Source organism: Juglans regia, chromosome 1 (genome assembly GCF_001411555.2).
Source record: "Juglans regia cultivar Chandler chromosome 1, Walnut 2.0, whole genome shotgun sequence".
Taxonomy (NCBI): Eukaryota; Viridiplantae; Streptophyta; class Magnoliopsida; order Fagales; family Juglandaceae; genus Juglans; species Juglans regia.
Window position 1 is genome coordinate 40,118,692 of NC_049901.1, and position 23,148 is coordinate 40,141,839.

At 34.6% G+C, this 23,148-nt stretch overlaps 1 protein-coding gene across 1 annotated transcript; it reads right to left on the reverse strand.

Moving 5' to 3' along the window:
- Nucleotides 1-9,505: 9,505 nt before the first annotated feature.
- Nucleotides 9,506-20,076, reverse strand: LOC109006279 (potassium channel AKT1-like). Its single transcript, XM_018985507.2, has 11 exons — nucleotides 19,867-20,076; nucleotides 14,458-14,823; nucleotides 14,232-14,289; nucleotides 13,839-14,135; nucleotides 13,463-13,708; nucleotides 13,249-13,347; nucleotides 13,030-13,062; nucleotides 12,726-12,911; nucleotides 12,247-12,441; nucleotides 12,072-12,147; nucleotides 9,506-11,038 (listed from the first exon to the last, which is right to left on the reverse strand). Exons 1-11 carry the CDS (start codon nucleotides 20,049-20,051, stop codon nucleotides 10,173-10,175), a joined length of 2,607 nt encoding a protein of 868 aa, XP_018841052.1. The 5' UTR covers nucleotides 20,052-20,076; the 3' UTR covers nucleotides 9,506-10,172.
- Nucleotides 20,077-23,148: the final 3,072 nt, after the last annotated feature.

Genomic DNA, 23,148 nt, shown 5'->3' on the forward strand with positions numbered 1-23,148 from the left:
TAAAATGGCTTTAAGATTTCGTTGAACCTACGGCAATTTAAAAATCGCCGAAAATAAGCAAATCCAGTGATTAATATGTGTATTTACAGCGATTTTGAGTGCTGGAAAATATCTAATTTCTTGTAGTATAGCCATCAATGGCACTACTAGTTTTTTTTTTCATTTTTTTTTTTAATTTTTCCCTCAAAGAGTGGGAAGGCACCGCCAATATAGTTTTCAACTCGGAACGTTCGGATTAAGCTATAGTTACTGATTTCAAGAGGGGCAGTTCATCACTACAACTCCATCAAAATGCCAGCATGTAAAGGCTTTTAAGATTTTGGTGCACAAATTTTATTAAGGTAAGCTATTTCGAACTTGTGACCTCGAGCAAGAGAGAAAAAAATGATGCCTCAACTTTTGCCAATTGGGCTACCACATAAACAAGTAAAAGAAAAAATGTTACCATAGAAACAAAAATATTAAATCCTTATGATTAATTATATATATTGTAAATATAAAATAAAAATTTAGATATAATTATAAATTATACAAATCTCGTATATTCTTTTTAAAAAATAATGAAATCTATAATTTTATTGCGTGAGTTTCACTAAAAAAAAGGCGGCGCTTGCAGATTAGTGATGATTACAAATACGATTGTGTAAAATGAAAAAGTAAGATAAAAATAATGATGATCACCAGCATGCATGCATGCACGAACGAGGAAATGGAAAAAGTAAGATGAAAAAAAACAGTAGACGAATATTTCAGAAAGCAATTAATAATTATGGTCTCTCTACACATGCATGCATGATCATCGCATACTCAATATTATATGTATACACGTACAACTATTTTTATAATTAATTATTAAATAATTATATAAATGGTATTATTAATCTAAAACGCACAGCTTTATAGCTATCCTAAGTTCCTAGCCTAAAAAGATATATATATATATATAGGTGGTTTGGTGTGAAAACATGGGATTTATAATAAAATCTGTGGACTGGAGTGGAGAAAAGGAGGAAGCACGAGAGCTTTGAATCCGGACCGCGGTTTCCCACATGAAGTTGTTGGTAAAGAGAGGCTCCCCTGAATTTGGAAGAAAAGAACAATTAAGCAATGTGGTTGATTATGATCAACCTTGTCTCGGCCTATCCTTTACTTTTCTTCAAAAAAGGAGCTCTCTTTACTTACCGGCCTACCTCTTTGAATGGAGCTTTCTGGGTTCAACTGGGGTAGGTTTTTGATCGTCATCGTAAATTACTAGTGTATCCCTCCCGGGTGCATGGGTAATTATGCATGGGAAGTTAAAGGACATGCAATTAATTGTTTGTGATCTTCATTTCGATCTGGTCTACTCAAATCTTCTTAGATCTTTGAACAAGACTTCATAATATTAATTTGATATTCTATTTTCTTTATTTATGATGCATGTAGTGATGACTAAATTTCTTAAATATAAGTTTTGTTATATACAGTCACTTTTGTATATTTTTTGTGCATTCTACTGATATGATTGACTAAATCAGTTATTTTATGGCCTTGTTTGTTTGAATTCAGAAAGTGTTTCATCTCATCTTATCATTATAACTTTTTTAAATTTCAATACAAAATATAATAAAAAAAATCAACTTTTCAAATCTCAAAACAATAATAATATTAAAAAATAATATTCTAACAATATTTTTCTCAACTAATTTCATCTTTCATCTAAAATCATCTTTTCTCATATCTGAATCCAAACTAGCTCTATATTAAAAAAAAAAATGATACAATCAATTACATTAGTGAAGTACACAAAAAATATATAAGAGTGATTGCACATAGAATTTTTGATATATTTTCTACAATAAAAGAGGCTATAGCTTCATGAATAGTGCTCTTGTTTGAGCTATCCTCATTTACATAATTACATTTTTGCCCGTATTTGAACAACTACGTTTTTGTCCTTTATTTCAACATTAAAAATACAACTAAATTTTCTGTTATTCTAATATTAATTAGGATATAATAATAATAAGAATGAAATATTAATTTTTTGCAAATAATCTTAATTGAAGATTTTTGTTTATTGAACTTTTCTTGAACAAACTAACAAATTAATATTATTTGAAAAAAATAACAATTATCTTAATATTATTTTTATAATAATTCATAAAAAAAAATCATATTAATTGGAATAATAATATTTTCATTTTAAAAAATGCAATTATAATTTTTAGGTTCCAATTTATGCATCAGTTTATAATTGGCTGTTAATTTATCATACTCACTATTTTATCTTTTGTATAAGATATCATTTTGAAAAATAGTAATTTTCTTCATATTATTTCTCATAATAATGAATCATATTGAATAACATTTTTTAAAGTAATATGATTTTCATTCGAAAAAGAAATTATAGTTTTTCAAATTTCAAATTAATAGTATGTTTTTACATTTTATCATTTCAATAACAATTATATCCATGTAGTTTTAAAAAAATTAAAAATAATATAATAATGATATTATTATTATTATGTACATGTCTAATTAGTCTTATAACAAGTGGAGCAGTGCATGCCCTATTATGATTTCAATATAATATTGAATTAACTCTAAACACATGACTTGTTATGTTCAATAATTTACATTTTTTGTTTCCTTCATTTTTCTCAAATATAGTTATAATCATTTATAAAATTTGTTGCATAGATTTATGATTATTTTAATATTTATCATTCTTGTTGTTCTATATGTGTGTGTGTGTTTGTATCAGCACGAGAGCCATATCCCACAAGCACCGACATCTTTTTACATGTACTCTTTGTAATTTCGTGGGTTACATTAATTATGTTATTTTTATTATAAGTTGATTAGATAATGTTGCCATTTTATTATCATTTAGCATCTCAAACTGACTTATCAGGAACAATTCATAACAGAAAGTTTGATTGAGGAATTATTTTTTACAATAGAAGAAGTCATTACTAATTGAGTGGATATTTTTTGTGACGCATATATATATCGGTATTGTAATTAAGATAGTTGGAAACTAAGTTCTCTTTGCCTAACTACAACGAAAATATTTCATTGTAATTATAACTATTTACAAAGATATAAATCCGATCATTAATTGCAAAAAGAGTATTTTTAGTAACGAAAATAATTTTCATTAAAAAAACCATTTTCTATTGTAGTGTTTGTAATAACTCGTAAGATCGTGTGTTTGAAAAAAGCATTACAAAAAAAAAAAAAATTATTTATGACGAGAATTAACTCATTTTAATAAAAAATAGTTATTTTTGTCGTACATAATTTGTCGTGTAAGCCATTTTTTGTAGAGTAAGTTTGCTTATTTTTTAAGATTTCATCTTTTATTACTATTTTACCTAATTATTTCTAAATTTATCATCATTATTATATGCTCACGGGTCAGAACTATATATTATGAAGACGAAACGAAGACATCTTTCCAAACATGAAATAACACATCATTCGTGACAACAATTGGGTTCAATCTTTCAATGTTCTTAGCAACTTCGGATATCGATGGTGGTGGGGGGGCCATGCATGCTGGCTAGCTTGATCGGGAATCTATATTACTTGGAGGCATATACCAAAAACTTTTTTTGGTCCCAATTTGATTACGTGGGACCAATTCTTGAAGATTTTCGATGAGGTTTGGTATATCTTTGAATTGTCTGAGAGTGAATATTCTCTTCTCCTTTTAGCACGTTGCCTGCCTGGCATGTTGTCAGAGTTTCCTTCTAACTTCTCATGTTGATCTTTGTTTTTAAATAGTGAGATATTCGATAAATAATAATAAAATATTAAATAATAATAAATAATAATAAAAATATATATAAAATAATAATATAATAATAAATAATAATGAGATATTATCAATATCTAAATTAGGCGTAAAGTAACCTGCATGCATAATTGCATATTATAGACAAATAGAAATACTTTAATTAACCATAACAAAATTCTACAAACATAAATCTATAAAATAAAATAATTTGATGTAATAATTTGATTGTAAATTTTTTTTATTATAAAATAGATTTAAAGTAATATATGAAATTATGTTAATTTATGAATTTATTTTTATGACTGTAATACTTTTTATTCTCGAATTATTTTGAGCGCCGTAGAGTACATGGATTTCCCGTGCAATATTGTACGTGCATGTATATATATATATATATATATATATATATATATATGTAATTAGTGATGGAATTGAAATAACATAAATCTAACAGCAAAAGCTCTATTTTGTTTTACACGAAAGGGGCTTATTTTTCCCCTAATCCATGAAAAGGGCTTTCACTTGCCATATTTACGAAAAGTGAAGTCCGTGATGTGAAATATCACTTTGATCCTAATAATTACATATATATGTGGCCCTCTGAACATCGAAAGGATGGAGATTATGTTTCTCCGACGTTATTGACTTTGGGAGGGAGCATGCAGTAGGCCGTCTTGCATCTGTCGACTAGAATAATATTAAACAGATCTAATTATTTTGTTAACACATTTTAAATTGACAAATGTCACTTTATAAAAAAATTATTAAAATACGTACTAATGAGTCTCGAGTTTCTTATCTAATCTTATTTTAAATTTTGAATAAATATAGTGTTTATTTTTTAAAACAGTTGTATATATATAAATAAATAGTTAATTAGTCTATAATTTTATTTTTATTTTTTATTTTTGCTAGATATTGAATTAAGAACCAATTAACTAGCAAGGACGATATATAACCCATGATTTGGACCTTGAACACCAGGATCATGCCATGAAGAGATCGATGGTGAAGAAAAGACCGTCGGAACCGATCGGAGGACTTTTTCATCAGCATCCATCGCCGCCTTCATTGAGAAGGAAGAGATAGAAAGGTTGAACGTACATCGCTGTATGCTGCCGTGACGACGCAGTTGAGTGTACACGATTCGATACACCACCCTGAGCACTCTGATTAGTTGCATTTCTAACTCACTATATTCATCCAAATAAATTCGAAAACTAACAAATAAAACCCAGCATATCAGATAACGTTGTTGCTCACCACTAATTACCACTTCTGTGTAAATTCAAACATCACCAAGTCACCATCTTATCATGAATGATAAATGCTTGGACATTGATTTATCTTAAGAAAATAAATAAAAAAGTAATTAATTACTAGTTTTTTTTTTTTTTCGAATTTACTATTATTATTAAATATAAAAGAGAAATGATATTTGTAATTCTAGAGTGTACAAGTTGTTGGGATTGTGGAGCTTGGTTTATTCAAGCAGCGGCTCGATTTGATGACCCAACTCGACAAGAATTCATTATGCCTTTCTGGTGAATTTTCAATGTGATTTGTGTCATGGAGCGCAGACTTGGGCCGATATTTTTTTTTATCCTGTTTGTGACTTGAGAATCGCCAGACAAAAAGTTTGCTTGAAGTTCGCGGGACAAGTTGCTCGAGCGAAGTTCAGGTGAAGAGTTCACTCAACACTCGCTCGAGTGAACATTAGACAGAGAGTTCGCTTGAGACTCGATTGAACAAATAATGTAATAATTGAAGAATTAGAGCTTCTGTTGTGTAACTATATATATATGTTTATTATGAACAATATGACCTTTCTGAGCACTATAATTTCGCCCCACATTGTACTTTGACATCCTTTAAGATAATAAAATCTTCTACAACTATGTGGATGTAGGCACGTTGCTGAACCACGTAAATTTTTGTATAGTATGATTAGTTTCTTGTTTTACTTTACTTTTCTTTCATCGTTTCACAACACAAGTTTTGCACACTTTCTTTGAAAAAGTAGGTAAATCTGAAACTCATGTAAAAAATTATTTTTTGATGGTATATCTCGTATTTTTCAAAGTAAGTGCGCAAGACTTGTGTTAAAATTGCTTTGCGTCTTTTTACATTGAGAACTATTACAATTAAATAGATACAATGACTATGTTATGTATGGTAATTACTGATATTTCTGAATCCTAAAGTTATGCTTTGCTGATTTTGTGCAATATGTGCTGATTTTGTGGATCCTGTCAATAACTTGCATACCCTAAACTTGGTAGTATTAGTTAAAATAGAATAACATTTTAGGAACTACATGAATGCCATAATGATGAAAGTCGGAAAGCATGTCTGTGAGGTGTACATTAATGGACATTGAACACAGAATATTCTTACAAACTCAATAATAATTTAGAAAGGAGAGATGACCATGTGAAACGCATCATCCATCCCCTGCTGCAATTGCTCAAGGAAAATGCAGACACAAGGCATTTGGCCCTAGCATAGGCCATAATGGAGACAAAAGTTACAAAGCCCTCAATTAATCGAGAGGTTGTTGTTTACAACTCTGCAATCATGAAGTTCTTACCGACCATGAGAAAAACATTATGATAGAAAAAAGCTATGCAAATTAATTAGTTCAATGGCCCACGCACAGTTTTTACCAAACCCTAAGCTACTGATCATCACCTTCATAATGATATATGGTAATCACGTTCAGATATGGTCTGCTGCATGTCCTCCAAAGTATTAGCTAGAGTGAAGGGATGGGGGGACAGAGACAAGAGTGTCATTTGGTCGATGGCTTTAGAACATTAAGTGTATGGAGAATCTGTTAAATGTCAATAACCTAAGACATTGGATCCAGGAGTCTATAATGAAGTTCAACTTTAGTATTACAGTCCACATAATTAGGCTTCTATTAACTTGATCTAAAATATTTTCTATCTTCTCTCTTTTTGGTTATGTTGAGGTTAATGTGGATATTGGTTTTGGAGTTGAAAATGGTGTTTGCTTAATGTGCGCTTGAGTCCCGCTCGACAATAAGCTCGAGCGAGATACAAACCCTAGTGTTCGCTCGAGGCCCGCTTGACACCCTGCTTGAGCCAATGTCGTTTTGGTCGTTCGCTCGATGTGCCCTCGACACCCCTCTCGAGCAAAGAACAATTGTTTTGTACGATTTTCAATATATTTTGAGATAGAACAATTGTCTAGTGAGTGCATATTGTGTGAGAGAATAAAAAGTCATAGAGAGTGTGAATTGAGATTGAGTGATTGTAATATCTTATGATTAATAAAATTTCTGCATCTCTGTGGACGTAGACAATTTGTCGAACAACGTATATTATGCGTCGTGTGCTTGATTGTGATTACTTTTACTTTTACTTTATTTATCATCATTGGTGTATATGTTTTACACAACATTACACAAGAGGTTATCCATTGGCCATCTTTTTTAATGAATTGACAAGTACATAGGCGATCGCGTAAGACTTGAATTTTCAACTACTTCGACACCTGGATGAGAAAATGACAACCATAAATATCGAAAATTTTACTCGTGCTAACTACGTACTAACATGACACGACGTGCATTTAACCAACGTCGACTTTGTATACAATGCAAACTCGAAGGACAGTGTTTTTCATCTTAGATTTTGTCATTTTCAATCACATAAGTTAAATAGAAGCATCATATCAACAAGTATGACTGAAGATGACATGACTATTTGAGATGAAAAATAACATTACTTTGCAAAATTTCTCTTTATGAGGAGAAGAAAACTATGGTCGAATTTGATCAGTTCACGCAATGAGTAAATATGGGGGACCATGTTGAGTAGCTTTAAACGCCATGCGTGGATGTTTATGATCTTAGTCATGATAGATCTTGGAGGAAGGAGGAGCTAAAGATCTAAAATGATCCTACAGCAAGAGTATCAATCTTGACATAATTTGCAACGAAAACATTAAAACCAAAGATTCAATGATTATCGTCGGACTACTGTTGGATTTCGAAAGGGCCCAACAAATTGACAAACGCGAGCAAGCGGTTGTCTTCAAATTTGGTGTCTTTAATTGTGACCACATTGCATGTGAGTGCTGTGGTCACCCTTTCTTCTCTTGGACCACCACCACATTGACACATCCATAGATGGCAGATGGCTCATGGCTTTTCATGCATGCAACTGAGTCACTGACATTAGTTGGTCCATGAATATTGAAACGATAAGAGTGGGCTTTTGCAACCATCCCCCACATCCTCGGCACAACTAGAGAGACACGAATTGATTGATTTAAAAGGTTAAGGTCTGTATTCAATCTATCATTTGTGAAGCTTCTTGTATGGAGGACCAAGCTATCATTTTCCTTTAAAAAAGGTTAAAAAAAAAAAAACAAAACAAAGAATGTGTTTATGGTAATAATGTGATACTTAAGACTGTTCATTCGAGCCGGATTTTTATCCAGTCCAGAATTTGATTATCTCGATACCAGTTAAAGGTTCCAGCTCAGATACAATTTGGACCAAAAATCGCATCATCCTAACTGGCCCAACTCGAGCCGGTTACGGGTATTACACTTGGGTACTGAATTTTAATCCCAGTACCCGGTTTAAAAAATTAAAAAATAAAAACGTAACTAAGCCCCCCACCCTGTGTGATCTCTCTTCTTTCTTATAGACTTTATGCTCTCCTTTCTCTCACTCAAGCCAAGAGAATGTAACCCTAGCCTTCAAGTTCTGTCTCTGTCTCTTTCTCTCCTTGCAGAATCTTGATCAGTAAGTGATCACTATTACAAAATCAGAATTATTCTTTAAATGTCTTTATGCATTCTACAACTACTGCATTCAATTCCACTGACATTATTTACTAGTTTTGATCTTTATCTTTGTAAAGGACGTGTTTCACACCACCAACCGTACGGATGACATGCAACAAGGAAGAGGTGGCGCTGGGTGCCTTGGGTAGACTCCGATGTTTAAGTCAGTAATAGTATGAGAATAAATGTATATAAAGATCAAGTGAAATGGTTGTTACCTCTCATAGGTTATTTATAGAAGGATTTGAGCATGACGTATTTTTCATGATCCCTTGTGAACCAGGGGGATATCTCCTGCTTTATAGGAGTTATCCTCCTTAGGATGATTGTGTACAACCGTGGGTTATATCTCTAACTGTTTGGGAGTTGTCCGCTCTGTAACTACAGTTACGGGCTCAGCTTTGAGCTTGCTTCTTAGTTGTGGGCTTGTATGAATATGGGCCATGGGGATCCAAATATCCCCCCCAATCTTTTTTTTTTTTTTTTTATTTACATAATTGATCTAACGGCTATCAGATTCTATTGTGCCAGTAGAATGGAAATAGTAGTGTAGTTTTTAACAAGATAAGTGCTACAACTACAAACAGATTCTATAAAAGTAAGCTCATAAATTGACATGATTTCATATGATATGTTAGATCTACTTTATTATAAAAGTAATTTTATAATTTAACGTACCACATCAAGTCATATAAATTTGTGATTTACTTTTGTGAATTTTTTTTGTGATTAAGTAATGAATAATAGTAAAAAGTAGTGAAAAAGTAATGAGAAAATATTGAATAATAATGAATAGTAATAAAAATTATTAAAAAGTAGATGAAAAGTAATGATAAAATAATGAGAACACTCCACTACCCAAACAGAGTAAAAAACATTTCTCTTTTAACATTTTATAAATACACTGATATCACATTTTGCGTAATTTGTTGGGTAATGGGCATGGCCCAGCAAAGATAACAAAAGCGAGCTCAAGACCGAGCCCAAGTTACACCTTTCTTTCCAACACAGCGAAACCCAGCCCAAGTCGTAGGTTAAACTGGCTAAGCCTGAAGAAGATCGGTCTCATTTCTGAAGACAGATCGTGGTGGCAATGGCGTCGTCATCGTGGTTGCAATCTTTGCTCAATCCGAACAAGAACTGGTTCGCCAAGCAACACATGCAAGGCCTCTCCAATCGCCTCGGCAATTACGGTTAGGACCTCCAATGTCGCTCTCTTCTCTAACTATAGTCTATGCATAGGTTGTGTATGCGTGTAATATTAGGGTTTCTGATGGTTGAGGGGGTGATGATATTGTACTTCCAAGGGCTCAGGTATGATGATCTGTACGATCCGATGTACGATCTGGAGATAAAAGAGGCTCTGAAATGTACAACCTGTACGATAGGAGTCTACAGATGTACAAGAGAAACTCATCTATTTGAGAGTTTGAGAAAATATAAATGTAAGCCTACTGTTGGAAGCCGGAGCACACCTAGTGCAATGAGTGAAAAAAAAAAAAAAAAAAAAAAATTTGGGCGGTGTGCTACGTTGTGCGGCTGATGCGCAGCACAGCCCGAGAGAGTTTTAGCTATTAGATTTTTCAGTTCCAATATAACTGACTAAAATAAGATGATCACCATCTCTTATAACATCTATATCATCAATTTCAGCTCCATCTTTGCTAAGTACTTTACTCGGTGAGACCCCGAATTTCTTAGCACCTATCTCAAGTAGCTCCTGAAAACTCCCTGGAAGTAGCATGAGCTTTCCAGCTACTTCTCCCTTTTCTGGACAACTAATTGTCACTCTAGCAGGGTTATCTCCAGATTCTCCACGGTCCTTACCATTTCTCATCATGTTAACAGAGAATAGAAAGTCATTCTCCCCATTGTGGGCAGAGGACATTATACCAAATAGTGAGTTGTGGAACTTATTAGCCCTGCGCCTTGGACGGGATTGGCTCCACGATCCATCTGTTGTACCTGTGAATGAGCCCTCCTGGGATGGACGGATTGCTGGCTCACTCGTAAATCGCCTATGGAAAGAAGTGCCATTTTTCCGCTCAGGAATTCTGGGTTCTTTAGCAGATTGGAAAAGGATTTTAATGTCTTCATGTCCTTGTTGGTAGGCAAGATCCCTTGGGGTCCAACCATCAGGGTCTGGCTTGTCAATATCAGCGCCTTCATGCAGAAGGAATTGGACTATTTCAATGTTGCCTTCACAAACTGCAACATGAAGAGCTGTGGTTCCATTGTTTTTAGGAAGTGTGACATCTCCTCCATAACGAATTATTTCCTTGAGCAATGCCAAGTTGTTTTGCTCAGCAGCAGTGCATGCAAATTGACCAATGTCTCCGCGGTGTAAATTTGCACCACTGTCTAGTAGCACCTTGATCGCAGATTCATGACCAGCCAGCACTGCTTCCCATAGTGGCACATTCCCGTCAGAGTCTACATACACGCAAAATTAAACTCATCATTTTTATACTTACTGAATCACTCAGCAGAACAATCCATGCCAGATAACAACCTTAATTCCAAAAATATTGCAAATATTGCAAATGTTAGCAGAGTCTTCTGAATCATGTTTTAAAGGGTATGGAACAGCTAATGGGATAAGAGTATAAAAAATATTGCAAATCACAACCAATAAATATACACGACATAATAATACATGCCAACAGAAATAGGTAGCGCAAAACCTTTTGGCTCTTCACACAATCCACAAATTAATGGAAATAGAAATAAGAAAGATAACATCCATAAAAAACACAAAAAATTACCAAAAAGATAATGGTAATGTTTTTATACCAATATTAACTCTTTATATATTAGGTGTTTGGTTTAGTAGATGTCATATAAGCCCATAAATATATATCCTGTGCTCTTTAATGGAATTATAATACAAAGGTTCAGTTGACAATTAAATTCACACTAGCACTCCAAAAGTCAACATATCTCTGCATTATTTATCTAAAATATTGGGCAGATCTTTTTGTTTGAAGGGGGCAACGTTATGATAGCAGCTTCATTATTGGGATTGACTTTAGTAAGACATCAGTAGACATTCAAATGGTTGAGAAATATAAAGGACTTTTTAGAAAAATATTTGAATCCTTGGCTGAAAATGAAATATTGTGAGAAAAACTTCCAAAATTTGCAAAGGGAAACAGAAGGGAATTGAAAAAAAAACAACCTGAAGAAGTTTGTGAATGTAATCATAGCTAAAAGTTACAGCAGTCTCAGGTTTAGATCTACTAAAACGAAACCTTTTGAGAGAAGTATAGAGGAAAAAAATAGTGGAGCTAGAACATAGTCGAATTTTCATATAATCAAGTCTGGAGCACTCAAAAACCACTTTTAAAAAAATAGAGTGGGATGGTGAAAGGTTTAAAAAAAAGGACAAGCAAAAGGGAAAGTGATGATAATGACGTTTGCATAGTTAAGCTCAATGGCCATGTTTATGGGCATAGCTAGAAGGTACCTCTACTGTTAGGATCTGCTCCATAATCAAGTAGTAGAAGCACACAATTCTCACTTCCTTTGGAAGCTGCTATATGCTGATTTTACACGAAACAAGGACGACATTTGAAAAATAAAATATTAGCATTCTCATTTCAAGAAGAGAATAAAATAAGAAGTAGATGCAAAGCACACACCAGAGCGCTCCTGCCATTGTTGTCCGATTCATTTGGATCAAGACCCCGTTTCAACAACTGATGCAACAACAAGTCATCCCCCCTTAGAGCTGCAAAGCATAGACTAAGAGGTAGGTCCATTCTGCCATGAGCTAGCATGTTCTCAGTCTCCACCAGAACTTCTGACATTAATGGGTCATTAAGGTCTTTCAAATGCTGCCCACCAAGAAGAAAAGGCATGTAGAGCCAGAATATGTTAATCTTTATTGTAAATATGACCAGAACTATTTCACATTAGCGAAATGCTTGTATTCTACAAAACCAACATATGCTAAATAAAATATTTGATTGACGACTCGGAAAATGTGAAAGCTTTACACCAGCCAATTTAAAATTTCTAGATATTTGTTAGAAAACACAGCAAGGGTACAGATTATTCCAAGTAGGAAAAGAATTTCTGCATTGATGAAGGATTATAGCAATAATTTAAGTTTACAAACCTGAAGCAGGTTATTCATGATTATGTTCCCATCTCCAACATTGGACTGAACAATATTTAAGAATGTGGTACGGTTCACTCGCAGTAGCTGGCTCAATCTTTTGGTCCGCACTGTAAATAGTTGTGGCCTGTAACAAAGTACTCCAATCTCTCCACAGACATTACCAGTTTTTGCCTCTCCTACAACCTGGAACCATTTCCTAAGTTTTCAGTAAGCATATCGTATATCCTGGACATCATAACTTATGTTTCAGCCCCAAAGGAATCCATCTAAAGTTAAAGAAGATTTGGGAGATCAGACTTGCCTGTTCGACTCCATATTTCTGGACCAATAGATCCTGTTATAATGCAAACACCAGAGGCCATCATTTTCTAAATTTAATGAAAAGATACTGCTGTAATTCTCAAAAATAGTGTAGGTCTATTCTGTTTTTATATGTAAGTAGTCAGCCCTATTCAACTTCGTTAACATAATAAAGTACATACATACAATATTTTCATGAATAAATGTATTGGATTATTACCACTGCTCCATTGACAAGGATGTAGAAGTCTGTGGGTGCCTCATTCTGCAAGATCACATCTTCCTTTGGAGGAAAATACTCAGCTTTCATCTCTGATACCTTCAAAAGTTGGGAGGGAAAAATACCATGTAAGCATTTACCAAAATGAAGCAGGGGGAATTCAATTCACTTTAGAGAGAAGATTGGAAGTTAAAAAAAGAGTTTAAAGAATTACCAACTGAAAAAGCAAGTCGTTTGAAACCCCTTGAAACAGATACACCTTATCCACAAGAGAGTAGAAAAGATAATGAGAAATGCTTGAACGGATGGCTTTAGGAAGGGAATCAAGGGTCTCTTGCTGCTGGAGCCCCTCTGAGTCTGTTCTAAACTTCAAACGTAAATGTGATAACATCTGATCTTGCAAGCGAACCGGCAGCCGGTTCCTCTGGGCAAAACTAGAGGCAGATTGGATGGTATCTCTCTGGAGATTTATTAAAGAAAGAAAAGGAACGGTTATTTGAAAGAACTCAAGAAACTAGCAAGTATCAGAACTAAAGTCCATGTCTGGAATTATATTTATGGCAGAGTATCAATTAATACAATTCACTCACAAACTTTTTGGTCGGACTGGACGCACGGGCAACCAAGTTTGTCATATTTTCAATCACATATGCTGCAAATCCTAATTTGAAAAGCATATGGAAGATGTCAAAGAGTATCTCCCATGCATTCACAGGGTGCAAGTCACCAAAGCCAACGGTTCTTATAGTAGCCATGTAGCGGAGCCACAAGCTCTGTTCAAGGAAATTATTCATTGACGCTCCAATCCATGTCCTCTTGGGGTCATGAAAATTTGCTGCTAGATAATAATAGAAACAACCAGCATAATGAACCGCCAAAAGGAGAACCTGTAAAGAATGTCCCAAGTCATAATAAAATAGTGTAGTGGGAGAGAGAATTTTCTTTCACCTAAATAGTCCCGGAGTTATATATAATAGGCTTACACAAATAAGTTTTGCACATCGAACGCAAAAGTAACTGTAGGCCGTATCTTTTTCCAATCTGTATTGAGGACAAATAAATCCTGAGTTAAAACAAACCATTGTTTTCACTGGGAACCAAACTAATGCCCAACAAATAAATCAATCAAAGGTTATAAAAAAAAAAAATCATGTTCATATTGTTTTCAATAGTTGGAAGCACAATAAATAAGATGAAAATCCTCTTCACCTGGAAAAAAAGGCACTAACATTACGGAGACGCCAAAGGCGAAGCATGCTCAATAAGCCATATGACCTGAAATGTGAAGGAGCAATCATCTGAGCAAGCTCCGAAGGGATTGTGGATATGACATCAAATGCCAACCAGGAACGTGCATATTTCCCTGCTATCTTCATTGGATCATGAACGAGTAGGTAGAGTGTTCTATCAATGTACGCTACAAAAAAGGTAATAATGATATCCAAAGCAAAGAATCCATTGACAACATTATCAAAAATGGAGAGTGGTCTCTGTGGTTTCTCAAGGAAGCCGAATTCAAATGGCGATACCCAAGCAGTGTAGATGACCAGAACAAGGAGAAAATTTTGCCATATCCTGAAACAACAAATTTAGTCTGAGCTAAGCTTATGAAAACTTTCCATTCGAATAATTCTGCCCTGTACATTACATGTTTTCCGAGTCTGAAACATTAGTTCCATTAAATTGGAAATGAAATCTTCCTTTTCTACACGATGATCGATTAGTAAAAAGAGTAAACACATTGGCATTACAAGAACAAGAGAGGGAAGGAAAGACAAAAGACAGAAGATACAAAAGCTACAGACTGTTTCCCGTCGGGAACAACCAGAACATTCAACGCCTCCGAGTAGGTGCAGTTCTGGTCAGACTTATGACAATTTAAAGACAACAACAGAACAAACAAACAACAAGAAAATCGGGGTTTGTAAAGCTATCCTTTCCTGATCACAAGGTGTAAGTTTACTTTTGTAGGTGCAGCACTTCTCCTATAAATAAGCAGTAGTTCAAACCTCAGGCAATACAGCCACCCTAAGAAAGATAGAGGCTACAATACAATTGGCATTGTTTGTGTAAGGGCGTTTTTCTCCCTCCTCTTGTGGCTTAAGTAATGGGTCTGGGAGGAAAAATTAAAGAAATGGGGTAGGAAGGCCTAGTCCAGCACAAGCAGGCCCATCGGCCCCGCCCATACAAAGGCTGGCAGAATCGACGCTCGAGAGGTCTAGACCTAGGGGGGAACACACACCCCTTCATGCGACTTCCGTGTAGGAGCAAATGACATGGGGGATGGGACTTGCCACCATGGAGCTCCCTCAACCGGCATCCAGCTCATGAGTAGCTGTCCAAGTAAGCGAGCGGGAAGAAAGGAGAACCATTGATCATTTGATAGGAGGACATTGATGGGCAGAATAAAGCAAATCGAAAAGCCATGCTGCATTAATGGACCACTACCTGGGCTACACACCATATTAATGATGCCGTCGCAGAAACACACCGCATTAAAAGACTGACAAAAGGAACAATCGAAAGGACATGAGCCCCATGGGGGAAGGCACAATCTGTCCCCCAGACTCCCAGTATAAATAGCAATCCCCACGTACGAGGAAACTCTCTGGACTCTCTCTCAATTATTTACAAATTTCCAAAGGAATAGACTAACTTAAGCATCGGAGACTCCCCATGTAAGGCCCAGTCTTTTTTTTTTTTTTTTCTCTTTTATTGTGTGGCCTGGTTCTTGCTCGAGGGCCCAACACTTTTCCTTGGAGGTGTGCAAACGGCACCGTTTTTGGGGGTAAGTATCTCCTTCCTCAGCTCCCCGTTTCTTTCTCTTTCTCCCTCTCTTTCGCATTCGGTTTCATTTTCTGGTTTTCACCCATGTCCCTCTCTCTCCAATAACTCATTCCCCTTCCCTAGCTCCTTTCTTCTCTTCGATCGGGTCTGTTTGTGAGTCCGAAATTCATGCCCTAATTTTCCTACACATTTTTCACTTTCGGTTTTTCCCTCAAAATCAGTTTCTCACTCTGTCGCACCTCTCCATTGCAGCAGATCACTGAGCTTCTCTCTCTCGCGTCCCTCTAGTTCTACGGTTGGTGTTCTCTCTTCAGACTCGACTCTTCTCTCCCTCTTGCGTAGTGTTTTGTCTTCAGGTATATCTCTATCTCTTCTCCATCAAGTCAACGCCTTCCTCTTATTTTGTTTCTCTGTTTCATGCATTTTTCGTCTTTGAATTTTCCAGGTGGTGTCGCTGTGTCTTTCCCCACTCCGAGCTCCCTCATTAGACGCTCACTCTCTTCCATTTCTCTTTGTTTCTCTTTCGTCTGCGAAGTGGTTAATCTCCTTGCTGTGGTGTTGACGTTGAGCTCTGTTGAACGGGTAAGGAAACCATGTGCCGTTTTACATTGCTTTTCATGGTGTAAATTAGTGGCTTTTAATTGTTTGATCGTTGGAAAATTTCTACTGCTTATAATCAATTTTAGGGGCTTTGTAATCTGATGGTGTTTTGTTGTTGAAGAAGGATTAAAAAGGGTGGCTTTTGGGTTTTGACAAGGTGGTGCGGGAGGAGTTTTGAAATTGTGTAATGTTGTTTTGGTTAAATTGATGGGTTTGATGTGGTTGTGTGGGAAGAGTTTTGTAACTGTTCAGGGTTGTGTTGGCTGTTCTGAGTTTTGAATTATTTGGGTTGGATGTGCAGTAAACCAAATGGATACTCGGAGTTGAATATGTGCTGTTTTTGTACTGTTCGGGTTTTTATACGACCGTTGAAGTGGAGGTTAAATTATTTGGAATAATATTATGATTGTTTTGGTTGAGTTGTAGGTGATTGCTTGGAGTTAGGGGCCATTGAAGTGGGATTGATATTTTATTATTTGTGTTTGACGTTGACTTTGGTGGGTGTTTAGGATAATATCAAAGATTAGTACATGGTACTTTGGGTTGAAATGCGGGCTGTCCAATGTTATTATTTGGTTGTCTTAGTGCGTTGTTTTTGTTATTATATGGTTTGGGATTGTGGGTTTTTAATTATTAGATGGCAGTTATGCCAATTGTCGTTTAATACTCGGTGTATATATTTTGTTCTATCAATAGGTGACGAGGTTTTTAGAGACCGTATTCAAGGCATAGATAATACGCTACAGGAGTCAGGTAAGCGGAGTTCCTATACTAGGCTTTACACGAATTATTGAGACTGAGGTTGGTTTTTTAAAAACTTTGCATATTTTATGATGAAATGAGAACTTGGGAAAAACAAATCCAACATTGGCCGTTTATTTGCATACTCATGAAATCTGTGTGGAAAATGAAAGATTTCACCTCTGTCTCTGCCCGGTTTGGCCATCGGGGATAGCACAATCCTACCACGGGGGGGAAACATGGTCTCTGCTCTGTAAGATACTCTGTTTTGATTTGTTGATGATGCTCAGTTTATGTTATGCCAAAGTACTATGGGTTTTTACTTGTCTTAAAATCATCGCTTTGTTACTTTTAAAAATATGTTCTGTTCTGCATGATAACTCTGGAAAATATTTTGTTCCGCATGCTATACTTTATAAATGATCATGTTTGCACGTTAGCATATGTCCTCTGCTTACTGAGTTGTTGATAACTCACCCCCTATCATTATAATATTTTTTAGATGATGTGGAGAGTCCAAATGAGGACCTAGATTAGATTGGTGAGCATGATTAAGCTGAGGAGATTATGTTAGAAGAAGGAATTTTGATGTCCTTTAATTTTAATGTCTTTTAGATTTAATTATATCTTGGGTTTAAGAAGACTTAAGAAATTATTAGCTTGGTTTGTTATGACTACCGGGAGATTGTGGACTCTTTAGTTTATTTTGCTGCGGAAATGACTTTGTGGAGTTTTCAATGTGGTTATTTAGTATACATGAGATTGAGTTATGCTAATAAAGTTTTTGGAGTTTTATTTAGTTGTGTTGGAAAACATGTTCTTAAGTGACAGGTAGTAATTCTCCAAGCCACCTGGGTTTGGGGCATTACACCCCAGCCTCACCAAGGTCGTCTTCTTCGTTATGCAAGTCCAAGCCCAGAAGACTAGAGTTGCTGGAACTTGTCCCAAAGGCGTACGAAACACGACGTTAACAGTGGCGCCATCTGTGAGATCTTTATAAATCTTACATGTACTTTGTATGCTTGCAACAACCTGTTCTCAGACGACTCTGGGACAAGAGGAAGTTGCCATGGAGGCGAGACTACAAGCTATGGAGCAATGGGTGACAAGGCTGACCGGTGAGGTGGAGAGTGAGGTGGAGAAGCTTCGGAAGTAGAATGAGGTGCTCAAGACACCCCACCAAGAATGGGATGACAAAGCCCAGCCCAACAGTTGCGAACATGCAGAGTCCCGAAATGCAGGAGTCGGAGCCAACGTGGAAGAAGAAAGGAAGAATATGTAGGACGAGTTCTGCAACCTCAAAAGAAAGTATGAGGAGATGGCGAAGAAAATGGGATACCCTTGCCACCAAAGTTCAAGGTCCCCCCCATAGAGATGTATGATGGGGGGAGGGACCCCCTCAGGCACTTGGAGACCTTCAGAGCTCACATGACGTTGCATGGCTTTCCAGGAGAGGTGTCATGAAGAGTCTTTCCGCTAACCCTAAAGGGGCTGACACGGTATGGTTCGGGTCTCTGACCCTCGATTCTGTAGACAGTTTTGGTGAGCTAGCATGCCTGTTTCTGACCCAATTTCTGTCAAGCAGAAGAAGGCAACGCCCTGCTGCGTACCTCCTCACCATCAAACAAGGAGAGGAGGAGAGTCTGAAGGCAGACTTGTCTAGGTTTAACAAGGAGGGCATGAGGACCAACGACCAGGACGAGAAAATAACCTTGACGGCACTCCTAACAGTTTGGATCATAGTTTTGAATTTCGTTCCGTACCGGCTGGTACGGCCGAAATTTTTCGTGTTGGCCGTCCGGCCGATACAGGGACTATATCCATTTCGTACCGGCCAAAATACCGGCCGTACAGGCCTCAATTTCGACCTGTGTTTTTTTTTTTTTTCGTTTTTTCAAACTACAAGTTTATTTTTTAACTTTCAATTCAGACTAGACTATTTATAATTTATATATATATATGTATTTATATATAATTTATTTATATATAGACTATTATTTTAGAATATAATTTTTATATATAATTTATTTATATATCGACTATTCCAAAATGTTATCCCGAAACGATACCGGTACCGAAATATTTCGTTCCAGTGCCTTGACCGGTACAGCGTCCGGTACGATATTCAAAATATTGGTTTGGATACTAAAATCATCTCATCTCATTTCATCTAATAATTACAACTTTTTTAAATTTTCAAATAAAATATAATAAATAATTCAATTTTTTAAAATTACAAAACAAAAATTATATTAAAAATTAATATTTTATTTAATTTTTAACTTATATATCAAATCTTCTCGTCTCAGTATCTATACCTTCCTTATTAATATAACAGTTAAAAAAACAATGAAGCGCGGAACCCAAGATTCAAAATAATGAAGGAAAGACAACGGAATAGCTGTGTAAAATAGTTGTGCACATTTCATTGCTGTTTAAGTTAGTAAACTTAAACGAAACAGAAACCAAGAAAAGGAATCGCGCTTGAACCTGTAACGGGGGTCATAGGGCGATATAATTAACCTCCTGAGCATGGCTCTCTGACTACTTCTTGCTCCAAGAGATGGCAAAATCACCGTGGAGATCGGATCGTGACTTTCAGTAATTTCTTCTACCGAGCATTGAAACCGGAAAGACCTGTTCATCGAAGGCTCCATTGTTGATAACTTGATCATGCACGCCCGTCGCCAATGAAGAACAAAAACAAAAAATAAAAGAACGCTTTACTTCCTTTGCTTTAGTAAAGGCAATTACCGTAAAATGCGGCTTTGTTGTTATACTTTTTCATTTAGAAAATGATACACTTTCCGCTGGGCTACCGCTGTAGCTCTTGCTCTCTTTTTTTATTTTACTCAGTGATTAAGTATGCTCTCCCGTTAGAGTGTAATATTATTTTATATGTGTTTTATTTAAATAATTTTTTATATAGATCTTTTAATATTTTAAAAAAATAAAATAAATTTAAAACATCATTAAGAAAATATTTTTTTAATCAAAAAGTAAAAAAAAAATATTAAAAAATATTTTCTTAATCACGAAGTAAAATAAAAAATTATAAAAAATATTAAGAAAATATTTTCTTAATATTTTTTAATAATATTATGATTTTTTTTAAAATATTTAAAATGGTCATACTACAGCCCCCGCTAGGGGCTCCGTTGGGCTTAGTATGTACTTTTTTATGTGTATTTTTTTAATTTATATTTTATATAGATTTTTTTTACACTTTTAAATATTTTTAAAAAATAAAATAAATTTAAAATATTATTAAAAAACACTTCATTAATCAGAAAGTAGAATAAATATTATTTTTTATTCTACTTCGTGATTAAAAAAGTATTTTTTAATAATATTATAATTTTTATTTTATTTTTTAAAAATATTTAAAATTATTAAAAATATCTATATAAAAAAAACTAAAAAAAACACATATAAAAAAATGCTAGAGCCCAACAGGAGCCCCCAGCGGGGCATCTAGCATTTTCTATTTTTTAATAATATTGTAATTTTTTATTTTTTAAAAAAAGTATTTAAAAATATTAAAAAATACATATATAAAAAATAAAATCCTAATATTAACGATAGCTCCCAGCAGGAGCTGGGAGCGGTGGCTGTAGAGCCATCCTTTTCATTTTTCTTCGCTCCCCACTCCCGAGTTGTCTTTTTTTATTTCTACCGACAAAAGAGTAGTATAAGTTTTGAATATAAACATGATAAAAAGTTAGGGGTGCTACTCACCCAACGGGGCCACCCCCCATGCTGGGGCGGGATACTCGGTCCGCAACTCGGGATGCGAAGTGAACTTCCATCTATCTGTCTTCCTTATTGAGCCTTTAGCCCAGTTGAATTATTTGGATCCAAAATGACCCAGAATATATTTTTAGGTCCAGAATTTACTAAAAAAAATAAATATATTTAAAAAAATGAAAACAAAAAATAAAATATATGGATAGAACTATTAACTATATTCTAAATTTCAACTAATACTATTAAGTATTAACTAATAATCATTACTAAGATACTATGTTATTACAATTTACAATTATACAAATTAAGAGAACTAATAAACTATTACAATATTACAAACTCATCTAAAAATAGTAAATATTACAAATTGTACTATTAACTATTGTAGCAACATTACAATTAATTATAAATTAACACAATCATAACATTTCAATTTGATCAATTTGGAGTGGCGCCATGGTAGTGAGTTCACTGAGTGATGAATTGTGTTGACTGTTGTGAGACTGAAAATCAAGATCATAAAATTTAATAAGTTATAAATCTGTAATATTAATAAGTTAAAAATAAAACAAATTAGAATTATAAAGTTATAAACATGAAACAAAAATTTAAAATACAAAATATTAAAAGTGCTAACCAAGATGAGATTGGGCCATTGGAATTTGGGATGGAGATGTGGCTGATGAGTATAGATCACGGGTCTTTAGGATTAGAATTCGACATATGTATATTGAAAATATAAAAGCTAAAAAACATAAAAGCAAAATAATTAGATACTAAAATGTTATATAAATTTATAAATGCAAAAAATAATTAAGGGACAAATTGTGCAAAACATGGCAATAGTGGGTCCAATACACACAAGGTCATATTGCATCGGAGGTAGCCGTAGAAGCCATCTCATGTATCACTACAACAATTAAATTTGAAATTAATAACGATTAAACGAAAATAAATAACTTAGGGATTTCGGATTGGAATCCTAAATCAATTTAAGGTTCGAATCTGAATTAATTAGCTACGAATTCACTATCAATGATTCACTATCATGTATTCAGTCATCAAAATTCAAAACACATTACATAATACAAACCCAAAAAAATCAAAATGGGGGCAGATTTACACAGTTCATCAATCATCAATGATTTAAACCACATGCACAATCAAATATCCACAGAGCACAATTCACAAAATTCCATCCTCCATCTCTGATAAAACTCCATCATTCCTTCAATTTACATTCCATAAATCACAAAAAATTGTTATTTTTAACCAAGATTCTTACCTTCGGAGAAGGAGATGAAGACGGCAACGACGTAATTTGAGAGTTCTTCAAAGGCGATGGAGATTAGAGAATCGGAGATGCAAAGGAGAGGGAGTGAGTCTCAGAGAGAGAGAGAGAGATTCAAAGTGAGAGAAATGGCTCCCGGGAGGGATCTTAACAAATGACGAAACAATGCCGTTTTGTCATTTGTTATTAAGTTAAAAAAAAAAAAATGCATGAAACGACAAGGGTCACCCCTATCCCACCCCCACCTCTGTCTTGGGTGCCAGATGCGTGCGGGGGCTAGCGGACGGGGTAATCCGCCCCGCCACACGGGGGTAGGGCCTCGCTGCCCACCCGTAATAAAAGTTATAAATTAGACTCAATTTGGATTAAGAAGTGATTTTAACCATTTTATTTTATTTTATTTTATATTTATAATTTTTTAAAATTTGTTACATAAAATATAATAAACAATTCAATTTTTTTAAATTTCAAAACAATAATAATATTAAAAAATAATATTTTATTCAATTTTTAACTTTCATCTCAACTCATTTCATTTTAATTTACTATCGACACCCAAATAATAAATATATTTATTTTCATCCATTTAAGTTCTTAAAATAAATAATGATTTTACAGTCGTATTGACGTGACAATTTACGAAGGGCAAGTTGATTGTAATTATTGTATATTTTATATATTTAAAATTAATATATTTTAATTATTTTATTATATTATTATTCGTTTTAGATAAA

Coding starts and splice junctions, on each gene's coding strand:
- LOC109006279 (XM_018985507.2), bottom strand. CDS start 20,051: ATGATCAAGTTATCAACAATGGAGCCTTCGATGAACAGGTCTTTCCGG. Junction 13,709..13,838: donor CCAGTCCGACCAAAAAGTTT/GTGAGTGAATTG, acceptor ATAAATCTCCAG/AGAGATACCATCCAATCTGC. Junction 12,912..13,029: donor AGAAATATGGAGTCGAACAG/GCAAGTCTGATC, acceptor AAATGGTTCCAG/GTTGTAGGAGAGGCAAAAAC.